General features: G+C 39.4%; 1 protein-coding gene across 6 annotated transcripts in view; it reads left to right on the top strand.

The window, feature by feature from the left end:
* ank1b (ankyrin 1, erythrocytic b) overlaps positions 1–20,464 on the top strand; it is a 91,374-nt gene that overhangs the window by 16,795 nt on the left and 54,115 nt on the right. For all 6 annotated transcript variants that reach the window (XM_058415360.1, XM_058415358.1, XM_058415359.1 and 3 more), the window contains exon 2: positions 20,179–20,280. In XM_058415360.1, the coding sequence (XP_058271343.1) occupies positions 20,179–20,280 (102 nt within the window). The remainder of the gene's footprint in view (positions 1–20,178; positions 20,281–20,464) is intronic.

Here is a 20,464-nt window from a genome sequence, read left to right as displayed (position 1 = left end):
TTGCCAACACGAATATTAATGTGCAGAACAAGCGCAATAGACAGCTTTAATTTTGTTATTTTGCATCTGATCCAGCAGTGGGTCCCCTAAAAGTTTTGAATGGCCTCTTGACCAATCAGTAAATTAAGCTAATGATACGAAAATGGAAGCTAACTAAGTAGCAGCGCTGATTTGAGCGGACAATTATAACGCTATAAATCACCAAAATATCAGCATGTGGAAGTATTTTGGGTTCTACACCATAGATGGCAGTTAAGGCTGTTTGCTGACTTTGTGAAAAACAGTTGTTTTACAAAATTTCAGGCTCAACTATTGACTTGCCACCGCATATGACCGCATATGATTCAGTGATGTACGGGGTGTTAATAAAATACTGAGAAGAATGTTTGTACTATGGTTAAAGTTTTTTTTGAGGGAGGGATATTCTAATATATTCAAATAAATTGAGTGACATTTGAAATTTGTTCAAACTTGATTTTTGGAAAAGTGACAGCCCAAGAAGACTGGAAGATCTTCTAAAATTTCTTAACAGCTGGTTTCGGGTTAGCGAGCTAGCAAGCTGGAAATTTTTAGCTCATGCAGTCACACTTACTTTCATATCCCTGTACATGATTTGATTATGTCTACATCAACGCTAATGCTGTTTGTATAGATTATTGGGAAAAAAGAAACTTATTATGTTGTGACTTTTTTTTTTGTCTTTAATGTTAACGGTTCTTGACTCTTTTAGGCTTGATAGTAATTAGGCTTTGATTTCTGCGAGTATTTCTCTCTGATTTATGTATAGGAAATGAAGGTTTAGATTCTCTGTCATGTTTTGAGGATTAAGCTGTGGATGTTCTGGATGCTATGAGTGCTGCTGTAGGATATGAATCTGACTCATCCTGGTCATCCTCATTTTTTTTCACTCCTCCTCTGACTCACCCCCCGTCTCCATATTCATCTTAAGTGCCAGAAGCTTTCAGCAGTGAAAAAAAGCCACTAATTGCTCTAATTCATCTAAAGCGTCGGGTCCATTACAACACCTTCTTTATTCAGCGGCCAGGGCAGATGTAGTGTAATTGACCTGCCAAGGAAATGTATATAAATAATTTAGAGGAAAAATTTAAGTGCCAATTTTTATAATATTTGAGATTATACTGAATTTTGCACTAGGTACCAAAGGAATTTAGCTTCTGCCACCACATCATGGCATGTTTGCAGTGGGGGTTATTTCATCACCATGGCAACAACTAAATGTAACATGGAGGGCTGAAAGGCAGCATGTGTCTTGGCATTTTTATTGAGGGTCATCCATACATCGTAGCTCATATTTATTGCATTGGCTGATGCATAGACAGGAGGTAAACAAAAGGTTTATATATCATAGTAAAAAAACAGGCCTGGACAAATCACTAGCCTTAGTGGACATTTTTTTTCATTCATATTTGATCAACAGAAAAAGGAAATAAAAATTCATTATTACCTTACACAAAACAGAAGATATGATTTGCTATTGATGTTTAATCATGTATACTGACCCTGTGGACCAGTTTAGGTGAGTCAAGATAAGTTGGGCAGCTGTGTTTTTTTTTTTTTTTTTTTTTTTTTTCCAATACAGTTCCAGTTAGTACCCAGACATCCCTTTCAGATAGCTATCTGTTTCGTGGGCCCTGCTGGATGTGGTTTGTCCTTTGTGGTGGTATGCAGACATTACTCTGGATATCGTGACTCTCAATACACCACAAAGTCTTGCCGTTCTGGTCACAGATGTGCCAGTGAGACACGCACCAACAATTTGTCCTCTGAATTAGAACTACACCAATCAGGCATAACTGATTATGACCAGTGAGGGGTGAAGTGAATAACACTGATTATCTCCTCATCATGGCACCTGTTAGTGGGTGGGATATATTAGGCAGCAAGTGAACATTTTGTCCTCAAAGTTGATGTGTTAGAAGCAGGAAAAATGGGCAAGCGTAAGGATTTGAGAGAGTTTGGCAAGGGTCAAATTGTGATGGCTAGACGACTGGATCAGAGCATCTCCAAAACTGCAGCTCTTGTGGGGTGTTCCCGGTCTGCAGTGGTCAGTATCTATCAAAAGTGGTCCAAGGAAGAAACAGTGGTGAACCGGCGACAGGGTCAAGTTAATGCTGGTTCTGATAGAAAGGTGTCAGAATACATAATGTATGATGGGCAGCAAAAGGGAGACCATCTATCTATCTATCTATCTATCTATCTATCTATCTATCTATCTATCTATCTATCTATCTATCGGGTGGGGCGCAGAAACTTCAGTTTTTTGAAGGCGAATGAAAGAAATATTGGCGTTTCGATCTACACGTTCCAAGATGTCCACCAAAATTCGGGCTATTTTCTGCCGAATAACATTCTTCAGCTGAAGCAGGTTTGTGGGGCGATGTTTAAAAACCTCTGCCTTGAGGTAACCCCATAAAAAAAAAAATCACAGGGCGTTAGATCAGGCGAGTGCGCCGCCCACGGGATGTCACCTCTAATCGAGATGAGCTGTCCGGGGAACATTGCCCTCAAACATGTTGGAACATCGGAACATCAGAAATCGGTTGCATCAGTGCATAGAGAATGGTGGCCACCACCTTCAAGATATTTTGTTTAAAACAGCATAATTTGAAAATTGAAATTATGTTCTTTCATTATCAAAAAATAAATTTTGTTTATCAGCAACAATTTTTCTTTCATTCGCCTTCAAAAAAGTGGAGTTTCTTCACCCCACCCTGTAGAAAAGAGTAGATTTGAACATAAATGTTCAAAAGGGGACAAGAAAATAAGGAATACTTTACAAACTGTTCTGTAAATATTGTGGGTCAAACCTGAGATAGAACGTTTAAGGAAACTGTCTGATCGGAAGTAGAAAGCAGAGACTGTTTTCTGTTTGGAGAATCGACCCAGACAGACAATGGCAGGAGGTTGTAAAAGTGCTGTTGTATACAATTTATGACCACGAGAACATATATTCCGAGAATTAGTCGATTAGATAAGATGAGGATATGTGATGGGAAGAAGATGATGGTGAGGAAGGTAGAAATTTTGCTCAAATAATGATAATCGGTGCATTTTGATATCCAGGAGGATGTTGATTTTGACTTTCATTATATGAATAATAATAATAATAATAATAATAATAATAATAATAATAATAATAATAATAGCAATACATGAATGTAGTCTTCTGCCTCAACCCCTGTAGGACTCAGTTGGTGGAGGTAAAACTGGCTTGCTTGGGTTTGTGTCTGCAACTGCTGAATGAATCTTGAGCACATTCATGAGTTTGCTGATGATTTCTCCTTTTACAGGTGAATTTCCATGACATGTTAGAGGAAATGTATGAAGTAGACACCACAATTGTGAATCAGTGACAGAAACTTTGATTTCAATAATATAAACAGAGATAATAGTAAGTTGGGTTTTTAATAATGCTAGCTAACCAGCATTGAAATGGACAGAATTGTATCTAAGCAGCAAAAGGGCTATTGAGAGTGAGAGAACAAAAACTTGTTTATAAGTTTACTGTATGTTAAATATAGTGTGTTTTTCTGTTTAGCTAGCTGACATGCTGGGTAGTTAATGTTGCTGCCAATCCGCCAAGTCTGTGTTGAAATCTAGCTAGCTACATAGAACACCACTGCATATAGTAGATATGATTAGCTTTATCTGTTCTTCACTAAGTAATAAATAAAGCTATCAACATAATTGTTCAGTTGTAGCTTTAGGATGTAAATGAAATAACTCAATATCAAATTAGTCTTGCGGTTAATTCACAGTCCAAGGGAAGGTTGTAGGGAGCAAAAAATAATTGCGCCTGTGTGTTTTTCTGCTGTTTCATCTTCCTGACCGTGTGTTGCTTGAAGACCCCTGGCTGGGGGACAGGAGTGCGTATGTGTGTGTATATCCGGGTCCTGCTGGGGCATTAGAGCTGACCTGCTGACAGAACTTCACACACACGCTGTAGGAGATCCAGCACCCCTCTAGTAATTCTCTCCTCCTACATTAGCGTTAACACAGCTCTGGGGTCGTGTGTTATTGAGCTTTTTAGTTCACTGAAGAACACACTCAGATCCAGTGATTTATAGCCTTAGGTTTGGATGAGGCTAACACTTCTGCATCTTCTGTATCTGTCAGCATGTGTGAGTCTACTGTTTTTACTGGTCTTCAAAAAGGGCTGGATTTGGATTTGTGCTTGTAATGTTTAACACTCTTTATACTGTAGTTTACATTTACTTCCCTGGTGGTCCAGCAGCAGCATCCCACGCTCTCACCTCTGTGGCCCAGGTTTGATTCCTGGCTAGGGAACCAACCCGGCCACCGAGGGGTTAACTGAAGCCCGGATAGGGTTGCTTCAGGAAGGGCATTGGGAGAAAAACCTGTGTCAAATCAAAACATCCACTGTGCCGACCCCAATCAGGATAAAACCACCATACTGTAATTAACGTTTAAGCCAGACTAGATTACTTTTATTTATGCATCCATGTCTTGAAAGATAATTCTGTCTATCAGTTATTACAAAGAAAAAGATATATCCATAAGAATATAAATCCTGCTGAAACAAATCAAATTTGGGGAATTTTCTTTGTTTTATAAAGACAGAAATCAGCACTCATGGTCTTCTATTAGCTCAACAAACTGTTCTTTTGATTTCTGGTTGTCTTTAAAAACACGGTACATAAATAGATGGATTCGAGAATGTACAGTATGTTCTAGCAAAAACACTAAATAGTGGATTGGGTCAGAATCCTAGCTGAATTTTCTGTACTTCAGACACTGTACTCCTCCAGCAGTGACTCTTTAACCTCCAGATGTGTTCACTCCTCCCTCTCCTCCCTCTCTCGATCGGTACCTCATTCCTGTTAATGCTCCATCCATCAAGTCAAGCTGCACACTTTCCTCTCTCCCTGTGGCTCATTTGAGGAGGCACTAACGAGGCTATCTTTCATCATGCAGGCCACCGGGTCATGCATCGGGGACCTCGAGCAGGGAGAGGTTGAGGGACATAGTGTGAAGGCACACGACTGCCAGCCTGAGACACACACACACACACCTCAGCATGCGTTTACTCATACTTCCGGCTAACTGTGCAGAAAGCAGTCTCTGTGTGTGTGTGTGTGTGTGTGTTAGTTATTGCTCACTTGGACACACTGTAGTAAAAAACAGCCATGCAGTGTGAGACATATGTCCGGATAGTGACGAAGATCAAGACAGCAAAATGTTGTGTGTGTGTGTGTGTGTGTGTGTGTGTGCCTGTCCAAGCAATGATTCAAATATCTGAAATTTTTTTCTGATGGTTGTTTCCCACAAGGGAATCTGCCTTTTTTTGTTTGCTTAAAGAGGCAAAAGGTTTCTTTTTAATATTGAGGTTAAGGTTAGGGTTGGCTTTAGGTGTGGCATTGAATTAATTATCATTAATTAGCATTATCATTATTACTGGAAATTATGTAAGAAAAACCTGTGTGTGTGTGTGTGTTCATGCATCTGCAATTGCATGTGTCAGCCTCACAGAGCCCTGACAGTGCTGATTCATGACAGGGCAGATTTCAGACCCAGTCAGTCAATGTCAGCACAGAGCAGGACAACGTTCACAGATTCACGTCCTCCAGCATGTCCTCTTTTACACCTCTTCTTACTCGTGTTCATTTGCTCTCTAAATGCTGTGTTGGTAAATGTTGGATCGTCTGTGCTGGGCTGAGAGTGCACACTGTAAGCACTGCTACAGGCAAATCAATGGCTCTGATGCATGGAGTCTCATTCTCATATTACTCTAATGTGCTTTGTCTCTTACACTGTCTGTTGGATACAGAGCTACAAATATTATGTGTATCTGAAATATTAGAGTTTAAGTATTACAGCCTGTAATGGAATGATTGGCAATGCTTGAATTGCTAATGGAAAAGGCAAGAATTTAACAAATGCCCTGCAACTAAGTTTGACTAGTTTATTTCATACATAAACTAGTTAATTTTTTTTTGTCCATAATATTCCAGTAAAGTGCAGCAACCTCTTTCTGCCTCTAAAGACTGATTTTTATTTATTGATTTTTATTGTATTCAGTCATTTTATGCTTCATTACCTTGGACAGATCAGAAAAAGCTCAGGTGGAGCAGGAGAAGCATTAGTGAAGTTGTCAGGAAGACCAAGCCATGGTTTGGATGGCCTCTGCTCCAGGGGTGCTGCATCATGGCCAACCCTGACACCAACCTTCTAAGGATGGGATATGCAAGAAAAGAAAAGAATTACTGTGCATATATGTGCTATATGTGACAAATAAAGGCTACTTTACTTAGTAGCAGTCTTGGTGCAGACCTCAGGTGGAGCAGTAGAAGTCTTGGTGCAGAGCTCAGGTCGAGTAGTAGAAGTCTAGGTGTAGCGTCTTGGTGCAGACCTCAGGTGGAGTAGTAGACGTCTTGGTGCAGATCTCCGGTGGAGTAGTAGAAGTCTTGGGGCAGACTTCAGAAGTAGTAGTCTTGGTGCAGACCTCAGGTGGAGTAGTGGAAGTCTTGGTGCAGACCTCAGGTGGAGCAGTAGAAGTCTAGGGGCAGACCTCAGGTGGAGCAGTAGAAGTCTAGGGGCAGACCTCAGGTGGAGCAGTAGAAGTCTAGGGGCAGACCTCAGGTGGAGCAGTAGAAGTCTAGGGGCAGACCTCAGGTGGAGCAGTAGAAGTCTAGGGGCAGACCTCAGGTGGAGCAGTAGAAGTCTAGGGGCAGACCTCAGGTGGAGCAGTAAAGTCTAGGTGCTGACCTCAGGTGGAGCAGTGGAAGTCTTGGTGCAGAGGTCAGGTGGAGTGGTAGAGGCTTCAATGTGGATCTCAAGGTCGCAGGTGGTGTTCTGGAGAACACAGGGGCTGATGCCTTCTCCTGGGTTTCTGATCCCAACCAACTGTCTGCTTGGAGACTGGATCATCTCCATCCGAAGAGCCACACATTGGCGTGTTGTTAAATGTATGACAGCATAAATAAATATCCGGACTAATCAGGGAGAAACACGGAACTGGTGGTTACGATCAGAGAACAAGCCAATGAAAAGACAGGGGTGGAAACAAGACCAAAATAGTAACGTATTTTAGGTACCTAAAATTAAACTAAAGTAACAGATAAGTAATAAATCTAAAACTAAAACATGAGCACATATCTGTCATTGTGAGAACCACAGTGTGAAAGGGGGAAACTTGACTAATGATTATGCAAACAAGAATAATATAATATAATATAATATAATATAATATAATATAATATAATATAATATAATATAATATAATATAATATAATATAATATAATATAATATAATATATTTGTCATACTAATGTCTCTTCTGTCTTTCCACTATACTCCACTATACAGAGCTATGCATCCTATAATGGCTCACTTCCCTTCTGGACATGTCTGCCTTTCTATGGTTTTTGAAATTTATTTTTCTTTTTTTAAACAGAGAATCACTCTAGTGGAAAGACTCATACAGGAAATCTCAGCACGGCTCACTGGCTATGAATGTGTCCTTTTACGAATGAAAAGGCATCTCAAAAGATTCGGGTTTAAACGCTTAATATTTTGAAACTGAGCTAAGGTCGATCATTAGGTCTTGAATTAGATTAACAGAAGAGACGTTTATGTATATGGCTTATGAATATTATGTATTTTAAGACATTGTGTTGGTCAACCAGAGAACAGATAAAATTCTGTTCTGCCTGGTTCCTCTCAAGGTTTCTTCCTTATTCCATCCCAGGGAGTTTTTCCTTGCCACCGTCGCCACAGACTTGCTCATTAGGGATAAAATTCAATTTAATGATTTACTCTTATTTCTAGTTATTTCGTTATTTTTATTTATTTATTTTATTTTATTTATTTATTTTTTCATTTTTCCCCTCCCCTTTCTCTGTTTTTCCTCTTTTGTAAAGCTGCTTTGAGACAATGTTCATTGTAAAAGGCGCTATACAAAGTAAATTGAATTGAATTGAATTGAAAATTCATTTAAGTGTTAAAGCAAAACAGATGAGCTGCTAGAAACACTTGCATTCTATTGAATAGAATACTCTTGCATTCAGAGACACATAATAGGAGCTGCCTGATACACTGAGTAGTGTTGATTCCTCACAGCTCCAGAGTCCCTGGTTCAATTCTGAACTTTAGTTAATATCTTCATGGAGCTTCTCTCAGTGTTTGTATTTCCTCCAGGCTCTATAGTTTCCTCCCACTTCCCAAACATACTAGTAGGTGAATTGGCTGCAATACATTGGTGGTACATAGTGATGGACTAGAATCCAGGGTCTATTCCCACCTCAGGCACCATGTTCACAGGATAAACTTTGGATCTGAACCCGGATAAGGAGGTTGATGAGCACAAATGAATGATTATTCCTTGATTATGATCCGGAATAGAGACCTGTAAAGTTGCCAAAAAAAAAAGATTAATAAATGTAAGCAAAAGAGTTATTAAATGCTATTAAAAGTTAAATGCAGAAATCATATTGGACAATGGTATCATCTGAGCCTCTTCTAACACACAGTTTAACTTTTAAAAAGTGCCCTCAAAATGAAGACAGGAATGTCACATAGTGTCTAAAACCACAATAGCAAGATTGTTCACTTGAGATGCTGAGCAATACCTGCTTTAAAGCGAGCATATGATTTAGGCTAAACTTCCTCTAGCTCTCTGTCCCTTGGGACGAGGAGGAAAATGGTTCATTTTATTAAACGTCTTCAGCCCACTTACTTGCCTCATTTTATCATTAATCACCACATTGCCCATTACTGCCATTTAGTTGAAGATTAAGGTGAATTACTGATGCCAGCAGCACAAGACCCCTCTGCAGGTCTTGGCATTGCACGTCTGGTGTGAGGGTCTAATGACAGCAGGACATCATTGACTGTAATTAAAAGTGCAGTCTTTTGGTAAATTGCCAAGTTTAATAACTGAAGAATAGAAAGTAAGTAGTTGAGATTAAGTTATAGACGTTGTTATATTTCTGTGGTACAAAAGGAATAAAACACTTTGGAATGTGCTGCTGTTGATGTTGATGTGTAAGAAGCAGGAAAAATGGGCAAGCGTAAGGATTTGAGTGAGTTTGAAATTATGATGGCTAGACGACTGGATCACAGCATCTCCAAAACTGCAGCTCTTGTGGGGTGTTCCCGGTCTGCAGTGGTCAGTATCTATCAAAAGTGGTCCAAGGAAGGAACAGTGGTGAACAACAACGAGTTTGAGATCTTAGTCTAATCGAGCATCTGTGGGATGTCCTGGACAAAGTATGATCCATGGAGGCCCCACCTCGCAACTTACAGGACTTAAAGGATCTGCTGCTAACATCTTGGTGCCAGATACAACAGCACACCTTCAGGGATCTAGTGGAGTCCATGCCTCAATGGGTCAGGGCTGTTTTGGCAGTAAAAGGTGGATCAACAGAATATTAGGCAAGTGGTCATAATGTTATGCCTGATTGATGTATAGTTACATTCTCTTTTACTCCATTGTCATTCTGCATTATCTCACCTGCATGTTTATTACATCACATCACAGGTAACATATTGCTTTACATATTCTATGACTTCTTGTTTCTTATTTCTAGTTCCACGTATATTCTAGTTTCACGTATAATCCTATTGTACCAGTTTCAGTGTTGAAGTTAAGAACACGCAGCATGATATGTAAAGACAAGGTTGAGGAGCGTGTACTGCATTTTAGATGCAAACTAATCTAAATGTCAAACTGCACACTGTTAATATTGTGGACTGTAATAGAGGATGACATCAGCACAGGATGACAGTGAAATGAAATCAGTCAGGAGAACTATAGCATGTTTGGCAGCCCAGTCCATATGAATTCCTCATAAATATTAAAAAAGCCAGAGAGCCGACTGCTGCGATGTGCCTGAGAGGAGCTGCTGCTCCTATAAAAGGAATGAGAGAAGAGACTGAGGTGTGGAACGAGGTGTGAGAAAGCTAGAGAAACACAGGGAGAGCCTAAATGAAGGCAGCGTGATTGTAATTGCCAGGCTTTATTGTTATTAAAACCCAGGAAAGGCATTTCAGATTCATAAGAATGAAGGCTTCTAGTTAAAATTAAATTCTAAACCCTGTAATTGCTAATTCACATGATTATGCACTGGTGATAATGTGCATTATTTCAGCTACCTTTCTTTTAGACTGAAATCTTTTTAGGGAAAAGGAAAAGTACCTTCTAGCTTAGTTGTGGTTATTAAGGCCAACATGACCTGAGTCATTTTAATTTTTTTAATTTTGGTTTAATATGACATTGATTTGATTTTTGTATTGTATTAGGTCTACACTGTTGCCCAGAGTCTTGTTCCCCCTCTTGGTTTTTATTTGTGTTATTATAGCTCTTTCTTTGTTCTCACCATGCATTAGTCTTTTTCAGCACTGGTCACCCTAGGTTTGGTCACCCCAGCATCTTTGTAAGTGTATTCTCAGTATTGCATTTTGTTTTGTTTCATTTTACCAATCATCATAGTTTTGTTTGGTCTCACCAAGCGTTAATTATTAGTGGTAATTAATTAGATTAGTGGTTAAGGTGTTGGAATACTGACTGGAAGGTTGTGAGTTCAAATCCCAGGTCCAAGCTGCCACTGTTGGGCCCCTGAGCAAGGCCCTAAACCCTCAGTTGTATGTTGCTGTGTGTGAAAGATCAACAAAATAAATGCGTGTGAGAGGGGTCACCACAGCAGACCAACTGATCTGCATAACAACTTGGCACAGGTTTTACGCCGGATGCCCTTCCTGACACAGCCCTCCCATTTTATCCAGGCTTGGGACCGGCACTGCATCCAGTGGCTGGGGTCTGGGCACTGGCTGGGAATTGAACCCAGGCCCTCCGCATGGTAGGTGAGAAACCTACCACGGAGCCACCAGTGCCCCTTGACCCTCTGTTCTATAAAATGAGATAAAATGTAAGTCACTCTGGATAAGGATGTCTGCCAAATGCCAGAAATGTAAATGTTTGTTTCTGGTCTCACCCTGAATTAAAGTTGTATTATTTGTTTCACAGCCCATTATATTTTTTGTATTGACCACAATGTTTCTATTTGGTCATAGTACTCATTTATTAGTTTTTTGTTCCTTTTTTCTTATCAGCATTTACATTTTTTGTTATAGAAAACTTAAAACCTTTTTTTTTTGGTCTCACAACCGATTTTTTGTTTGTTTTCTTGACCCATTAATATTTTATAGTTTAGTTTTATATTGACATTTAAAAGATATTATTGTAAAAACCTCTGCTTGTATGCTAGGCCACTCATTTATCAACCTGACGAAAGAAAACAAACACAAATATAACTGTAATTCAGTGTCCCACAGTCTCATGTAAAGTGGTTAGGATTTGTAATTACAGCCGTCAGAACACAGACAAAACAAGCTCAGTGAAGATGGCTCTGTGACCTCCTACTTCTTTTGGGTGCTTACCAGTCAGTCTGTTGTGTTAGTGCCCTCTTCAGGATATTTCTTTAGGCAAAGATGTTTCTGTAACGTGATTGGCTAGTAATTATTTGCGAGGTGGTGTGGTTTTCACTGGGGGTTTGTCCATTAATTATTAAACATCATATGATTAATATGCCCCAGAAGAAAATGTACCTGCCCAGAACAGAAATCTGAAAGCTCTGAGAGCTGTCTAAATCAAAGTGAGCACTTTTGCCTGCCATCAGCTCAACCAGAGACACAGCAGAGACATGTGTGATGTCAGAATCAGTACCGGCAGAATCCTACACTATATTTTATCCAAAATACCCAGAAACTGATTGCTGTTCATTCCTCTTATAGCTAACTACCATACAATTTCCACGGGTCTTAATTGTGCAATCCAGTGATTATCCAGAATTACTTTCATAATGAAGTGGTTCTTATTTATGTTGAACGAGCGATCTAATGAACATCAGTGTGTGACTGTGTGTCTTTCAGCTTGTTTCTTCTCGTATGGGGAATGTGGTGTGAAAGACTTGAGGCAGAGCACTGGATTTTAGAGGAAAATAAAGTGCCCCATATTTCTAGTGGATTGCAAAGGCAGGAGCCTGATGCACGGCATCAATATTTCAGAGCTTTTCATTTAACCGAGAGAAGGGAAACGTTCAAGAAAACAAGAGGAAGTATTATATAATTACTGTGACATAAATTAAATGTCGAGTTCATGTTGCAATTAAAGAATTTACATACTGCATTGATAAAAAAAAAAATCCCTTAAAAATTATGAAAATTCTTTACCAATATAACGTGCAGTCCTAGATCTACTGAGGTAAAATATATGCTGAAGCTGCAGCACATACAGATGCGTGACAAATGAAAAGGAAAAAATTATAGCTCTGTTATGCTGCGAGGGATTTATTTTGGCTCCGCTTGTCATCTAAAATTGAAGCATTGCTTCAAATCAATACAAGTTCTTCGGCCTGATCACATATATCCTACGATGAAACATTTGTAACCCAATGCTATGGCCTTCACACTCACCTTTGGGAATGTTTGTAGTGAAGAAATCTGGGAAAATCTTTTAGAACAATGGTGTTCATGGCGCCAGTGCTGTTTCTGGACTTGTAATCTATGGCAAGCCTCAGAACAGGTCTTCTGCTTGGTTTTTCTCTTAATTTGTCATATGGTTTGAATGTGTGTGTGTGAATGTGTGTGTGTACTCTGTCCTGCAATGGGCCGGTGTCTATTTTATGATTGTATTTCCTAATATAGAATAGGGTATGTTTTGCTGTGTGGTGTGACGGATACTCAGGAAAATTCAGTAACTTCTACATCATCATGCCTTGTATAAAATGGCATGACTTGCCTTTTCATTCTTGTTGTCTGAGAAAGCCAGTTTCCCTGAACTCCCTGAGGCAGCCTGGAGAAATTCACTTCACACAGAGAATATAAAATCAATAAGAGGTGCTCTTATGAGTGGGGGATGTTCAAATATTCATGGGCAGCTTGAATGTCTGTGCAGGAGAGTTATGTGAAACACTGCATGCATCTGAAAGTTCCTGATGAATGTTTCACATTGCACAACATATCTGCACCTTGTACTTCATTACATCACTCCATTCTGTGCTTAGTGTGCACGTGCGTGTGTGACATGCGGAGCACACCTTTATGAATATATGTATTAAATTGTTCCTTAAAAAGACATTGCCGGGCACTTATGCAATTTCTGAATTATCTAGTGAAATTTTACTTTTATTCAAGAAGAAAATAGGATATATACCCCCAGGGGAGCCAAAGAGTGGGGGGTGGGGATGGGGTTTGGATGAGCACCTCAGTTGCACAGACCAGAGGCCACCAATAAACTACTGACCAGAGTGTGGAATGTGTGTACTGGAAGGTACTCAAATAGCCTGAAGGCCAGGATGAAATATTTGCTGAAGACACAAGTGGTGCAGTGCCTGGAGTCACCGCACAATGTCCAGAACCGCCACATGCCAAGAGATCTTACCCCAAAGAGTGCAGGAGAAAATTTATCTGAATGACTGGCTCAATGATAATGGACAGTGACAATGATCTGGACAGTATACTGAAAGCAACATTGAAATTTTGAGCCTTTTTAAAAGACCCAATGGCAACAGGTCCTTGCTGCTCAGGAGGTGGACTGTTACTGGACACTTCTCCATTTCTCGTGGGGAACCGAGATTCTGTCAGTCACTGAGAAGTCCATCAAGAGTCTTTGGATGACCTTGGAAAGTGCTTTGAATGATGCTGTGTTCATTAAGGCCACCTATATGAAGTTGGATGCATGGTTGTAGAGCTTGGATTTACCAACATGGCATCCTTCCCAGGATTTTGTGGCTGCTTCCGGATGACCAATTCTCCTTATCACCTATGGAGAGCTTTGAGAGGAGGCTGAATCTTCACCTGTGCACAATAGGTGTTGCATTTTATGGAGTTTATGGAACCAGGCTCAGAATGCTTTGGACCTGAAACATCAAAAGAGGAAAGAAGCCATCTAAAGAAAGCAAGCTTCCAGACCTGGGGGAAGAGTACTTCAGATGGGGGTTGAGGGCATGGTGTGAGTTCTTAGAGGTGTGCTGTAAAGGCTTTGCAGCTCAGTCTTTGTATAAGGTCTACAGCTTCCTGGGCATCACAGGCATCCACAAAAGGAAGGCAATCAGAAGCAGAAGTGGTCTCTATATCAAAAGAAAGGCTGTGGATCAAAAGAAACTGTGGTCACGTGCTGCTTAGATGGGGTGAAATGTGTGCTGCTATTATGTGCTAATGCATGCAAGGTTCAGGGTGTGGGAGATAGACAAGGTTGTGTAGCAAATCTGTACAGAACATGTGGCACTGGCACTGAGCTTAGTCACTGACAAGCTTGTGGATTGGGGAAGTGGATTGCCTGTGGACTGGGAAGTGTAGCCATGTTTGTAGGTGCTTTTTGGGAAGTGAAGTTCAATACCAATTGGTATACTCATTCTTTTTATCCATTTGTAATTACATTTAATGTTGTGAACTATCCGAGTAACAACTTGTATCAGCTATAAACAGTCGTCCTCTCACCATCCTCTTTTTTTCCTCTCTGAAGTACATAACACAAACATAGGTGTCATCTTTTAATAAATAATAAAGCTGTCAAATTGCTGTAGTATATTAAAAATAAAACAACACATTGGGCACGATATTATAAGGAAATAATTCTTTATATATAAAGCTCACTGACCAGCATGAGGCTATACAGAATGATACAGACAAATATCACTATTAAATTTTAATTTGCATGAACATTGAACATTGCATAGTCAAGCTGGAAGTGTATTTGAAATATAAGAATATAATTGTTAACCTTTTTGTTTGTATTTTGAGAGTTACATGATAACATGAAGGTGATGTTATTCTCTGGTGTTCTTACAGACTGGGTACAGCAGGCTGCATATGTGTTTGTGTGAGTCTGTGTGTTACGGAGGTGGTAGCTGATAGTGAGGATAATCATAGATCTTGTATTTATAGATCTCATGACCTTCTCTGTGTCTCTATGCTACTGTTGCAGGCCTTCGGTTGCTCATCCTGGAAAGAAAAAAAAATCACCCACCCAGACAGGCATGTTTTAAATAAAGATACAGATGTGTGTGTGTGTGTGTGTGTTTGTGTGTGTGTATGTGAGAAAGAGAGAGAGAGAGAGAGAGAGAGAGCTTCCTTTTTCTGTAGAATTGGGTCTCATTGTTAAACCCAGGAGGGTTCATTACATTCATCACACTCACTCTGCTGGTGCTTAGCTGTGATGTCTACACACTATTTTTAGTGTTTGTGTGTTTAAGTGACTTCTTGTAGCCATTTATCTTTATTCACAGCTGGGCTGCTCGTTGGTTAGATTAACAATATCTTAATTACACTGGCAGAGTTATGACATGAGCGGTAATTCCTCTGTCATGAAAGTCAGTCTCCATACATCCATGAATACAATTTAATGAACTGCTTCTTGCTCGTGAACTTGTGTAGAAGATGCCTGTCAGCAATGATCAGTTTTCCCCAAAGCCTTCCTCATTCTAGCTGTGTGTATCTAGCACACTTATAATGTATGTGTGATTGCCCAAGATAATAAGCTTAACATGTTCCCTTGCATGGAGGAAAGAACAAAAAGCTTCCACAAACTCACTTGCAAGGAAGCCTAAAGAATTCTGCTAATATTTGTAGAAAGTTTCAATGACTTCTTAATAATTTATAATTTTAGAGACAAAATGCCTTTTTCAGAAATGAGATTTTGCATTTGTGTTACCAGCATATTGAGTAAGGGATAAAACATATGTGGTGTGGAACATATTCAGTGACCTGGTTGATAAAACCTCTCAAAATTCATGTGTCTCTTACACACTGTTAACAGCATATTTTTATTCTGTATTTTCTATTCCTATTCCTCTTCCTATTTTATATACTACAGACCACTCCATTACATACCATTCTGTCTGTCTCTTGGTACAGCTGACCTAGCTGATTCCCCATAACAGCATTAGCCAATTAGCATGTATTTATAGACATATACAGAGATCTGCCTAGTCAGAGAAGCTGGTGTCGCATCACCCCGCCCCAGAGCCTTGATAAGTTTCATTCTCACTCAAATCATCTCGAGAAATCTAAACTTGGACCAAATCAGCATATTTACAGTTTCAGGACCAGGGTGTGGATCTGTTATGCAAACCATGTGTGTTTGCTAATGCTTAGTGTTTATACTCCATATATACATCTGTGTCAGCTGGAAAAAAATCGAACCATGATTTCATTGTTTATTACCTATATTTATGTCTTATATATTTATAGCGAATACCAAAACAGTGTATAAAACGTCATTAGAGGGTTAACACTGTTCCTATGTCCCCGGTTTCTTATGTTCAAAGGCTACTAGGTTATATTCACAGAAACTTATCCTCTCAGGGTTCTATGTTCCCAAAGCTTTATTTAACAAAGGCCTTACATACCCTATTTAGCTAGGACATGCTATACTTATCCCAAAGGCACTAGGTTTCTTTAGTTTCGTGAACCTTTAGAACTTGACCCAAGGCATACAGTATACCTGGAGCCATGCACATGACCATTTTTCCTGCTTCCAACACATCAACTTTGAGAACTGAATGTTGCCTAATATAACCCACCCTTTACCAGGTGCTACTGTAATGAGATCATCAATGCTATTCAAGTCATCGGTCACTGGGTTTAATGTTATGGCTGATGGGTGTATATTTTCCATATAGTGTCTCATGACCCTATAGGCTATATATTGATAGGAAACTAGCTTTGCTAGTTATACAGATTCTCTTAGCTTTATATTTCCAGAGCTGTATATGAACATGGTGCTATAGGCCTTTTTTTTCACAGGCACATACAGCGGGTAAAATAAGTGTTGAACACGTTACCGTTTTTCTCAGTAAATATATTTCTAAAGGTAATATTGACATGAAATGTTCACCAGATGTTGGTAGCAAAGAAATCAAACCATAGATGTCCATAAATCAAGTTATGTGTAATAATGTGAAATGATGCAATGAAAAAGTTTTGAACACATGAAGAAAAGGAGGTGCAAAAAGCCACAGAAAGCCAAGACACCAGCTGAAAAGCACCTTCAGAAATATATTTACTGAAAAAAAATAGTGACATGTTCAATACAATTTTACCCGCTGTATGATGGCTCTGCTTTCTAAGGGGCTCTGTTCGATTGCCAGGGCCATGGCATTGTTTTCAGGACCCTATAGACTATATTCAAAGGGCTTTATTCGCCCAAGCTAATCATCAATGAACTGACAGATTTGGCCTGTTGCCTATATTTCTGTCCTACGCTAGCTTTGTGTGTAACTACTGTCATATGTTGTGTGTCACCCATCACCTTTCCCAGCATATGACGCTATGTGTCTTTGTATATATCATGACATTTTTAGTCCTGTCTCTACTCCATTTTTACCATGGTTGATTACCCTAATGTTTTCACCTGTTCTGTGTCTCACCTGATTGGCTGGTTATATTTGCTCTTTTGTTTGCAAGTCTAATGATAATTTTTTTATAGCCTTGTTCCTCTGGTTCTGTGTTTTCTTGTCCTGACCCAGACCTGTTTGTCTGTTTATTATTGATTAGTCTGTGTGAAGCCTGCTGCCTGTGCTTTAACCAGTGGTACAGAAAATAACTATGACATCTGGGTTGCCTAAAATAAAACACACACTGAGTTTACTCGCTTGTCCTGCCTCCCAGCATGTTACAACTCTAGCATTTTGTATACTTTTACAATAACAGTTAATGGGAAGCCCCTGCCTGTCTGTCTGTCTGTCTGTCTGTCTGTCTGTCTGAGAGGCTCTTTAGAAGTTATTAAGTCTCTAAACAAGCTTAATAAATAAATAAATAAGTCTGTATTGCCATTAAAAGCACCCTACACAATCTGTCAGTTAATGCAAATTGTACGTATCTGTCATTGTGAGATTTGAGATTTTCCTCAGGCTGGCTGATTTGACTGGACTGCACTTGGCCTTCTTTCATCTCCTTATTCTTTCAGCCCTCTGTGTGAGTCATAGTGGAAACAGAAAGGTCTGGTGGGTTTAAAATGAGTAGAAAGTGCCTTTAAGGACACATCAGCACAACAGTATTTAGTCTAATGGTGATGAGACAAATAGCATTGGGTTTATTTGGTTAACGATTGTGGTGTCTGTCTGCGTTGTCTGTGGCTCAGTGGCATTTCTGACGTCTGCACTTTGTTCTGCATGCAGTCTGCATGCATTAAACCAAAGATTCATTGACATACATTTATTTACCCCTGATTAAAAAATGTAATTTGGGGTTAATATTGGGATTAACTCCACAATGTTGCACCAAGTAAACTTTGGTAATAAAGAACATAAAAGTACAGCTCTCACACACTGAGCTTTTCTAACATCTCACCACATCAGTCATGAAAAGTGGAGGTGTTTACTAAACCTACTGGATAAATTAACCACTATGGCTTTTATTGACTTTAATCTCCCCCAGGCTTGATATGCGCTAACTCTGTCTTCCTTCTGTTCATTCATAGTCCCGCCTTGTTTTGACTCCAATGATTGATACTCTTTAGAAGTACTTTCGTAAGAGATGGACTGATATAAATGTTCATCCCTTATGGAGAAAAATACATCACTTTGAGTGTTTGGGGCTTATTTAACAGTTTGTTCATTCATTCAGAAGCAAAAGTGTTGTGTAAGAGGTAGATAAAAAAGCTCATGAGTGGCAGCCCAGCTACACATAACAATTATAAATGACTGTCTGAAGATCAGCCATGAAATAGCCTTACATCAAACAGAGAGAGAGAGAGAGAGAGAGACAGACAGAGAGAGAGAGGAAACACAAGGGAAAGAAAATCAGCATCAATGCCATGGCAAGACAGCAGAATATGGGCTAAATGATATTCTGCTGTTTCTGCTGTAGTTTTCAGGAAGGCATAAACAAAACACACACTAGCAGCTTCAAACACAGAGATGCCATGATTTCTTTGTGCTGCTGAATGATGGCTTATTATTTCAACCAGAGCAACTCAACACTCAACAGCTCAGGGCAGACAGGAAAGATATGAAAGTGCACAAGACCAAACAGAACACTCGTAGCAGGGTATAATTTAACGTGTAAGGATGAATGCAGCAAGCATTGCTGAAATGGCAATCATACAATCTCTCTGATCAAACCTCTAGACTGTAGAATGTCCGACAAAGACGGATTATATCTTAAACACAAGCTAGGAAATACCAAGGCTTACTCTATACTGGATATTGCGTAACAATTTATTAATACTTTTGAATAATAACTTAATGTTTTGACACAGAGATATGGTATGTGGCATAGTGGGATGAAATTGCTATTACTTCCTGATCTTTTCAACAATTATACAATTTTATTTCTATTGAGGCTTTACACCATTCTTTAATCTGGTCACTGAGTTTGTGGGCATCATATAAATCACCATATAACTATTGGAAGCGAGACATTTTTTAATGTTGGGAATGTTAACCTAGACATGCAATATGTCTCTGATGGTTTTATACTATGTACAATATATACACCAATCATTATGAACACTGAAAGGTGAAGTGAATAAGACTGATTATCTTCTCAACATGGCACCTGTTAGTGGGTGGGATATATTAGAAAGCAAGTGAACATTTTGTCCTCAAAGTTGATGTGTTAGAAGCAGGAAAAATGGGCAAGTGTAAGGATTTGAGCGAGTTTGACAAGGACCAAATTGTGATGGCTAGACGACTGGATCAGAGCATCTCCAAAACTGCAGCTCTTGTGGGGTGTTCCCAGTCTGCAGTGGTCAGTATCTATCAAATGTGGTCCAAGGAAGGAACAGTGGTGAATGGGGCGACAGGGACATAGGTGGCCAAGGCTCATTGACTCTCAAATCCTTACGCTTGCCCATTTTTCCTGCTTCTAACACATCAACTTTGAGGACAAAATGTTCACTTGCTGCTTGATATATCCCACCCACTAACAGATGCCATGATGAGGAGATAATCAGTGTTACTCACTTCACCTGTCACTGGTCATAATGTTAAGGCTGATCGCTGTATAAAAAATGATTCTGCTGTCTTTTGGTCAGGTGGAGTTTGTCTCAGTGCAAAGCATAGATCAGATTTGATTTTTTTTTTAAATCCTCCCCTATTTTTATTGTGAATACAAATTATTGTAATAATTTTGTATGTTAACAACAATGTGTTTTGTTCTTTATTCACTCATTCCCCCTTTGCTTCTCTCTCTCAGGCGGATGCAGCGACCAGTTTTCTGCGTGCAGCGCGCTCAGGTAATCTGGACAAGGCCCTGGATCACATCAAAAATGGGATAGACATCAATACAGCCAATCAGGTAAGAGCATGTGTCTTAGCTTCATGCCAGCCTGATTATGTGTATATCTGCAGTGCTGCCATTTTGCATCATAGGATGAAATAATCATCTGCTCATGAGAATAAGGTATAAGGGACAAATTATTATATGCAATATGAATTGTTAATTTATGAATTCCAGGATTAAAAACATCAGTTCTTGTGTG

This window comes from Hemibagrus wyckioides, linkage group LG18 (assembly GCF_019097595.1).
Source record: "Hemibagrus wyckioides isolate EC202008001 linkage group LG18, SWU_Hwy_1.0, whole genome shotgun sequence".
NCBI classification, from domain to species: domain Eukaryota; kingdom Metazoa; phylum Chordata; class Actinopteri; order Siluriformes; family Bagridae; genus Hemibagrus; species Hemibagrus wyckioides.
Note: the sequence above shows the minus strand (reverse complement) of the source record. Positions and strands in the feature narration are given on the sequence as shown.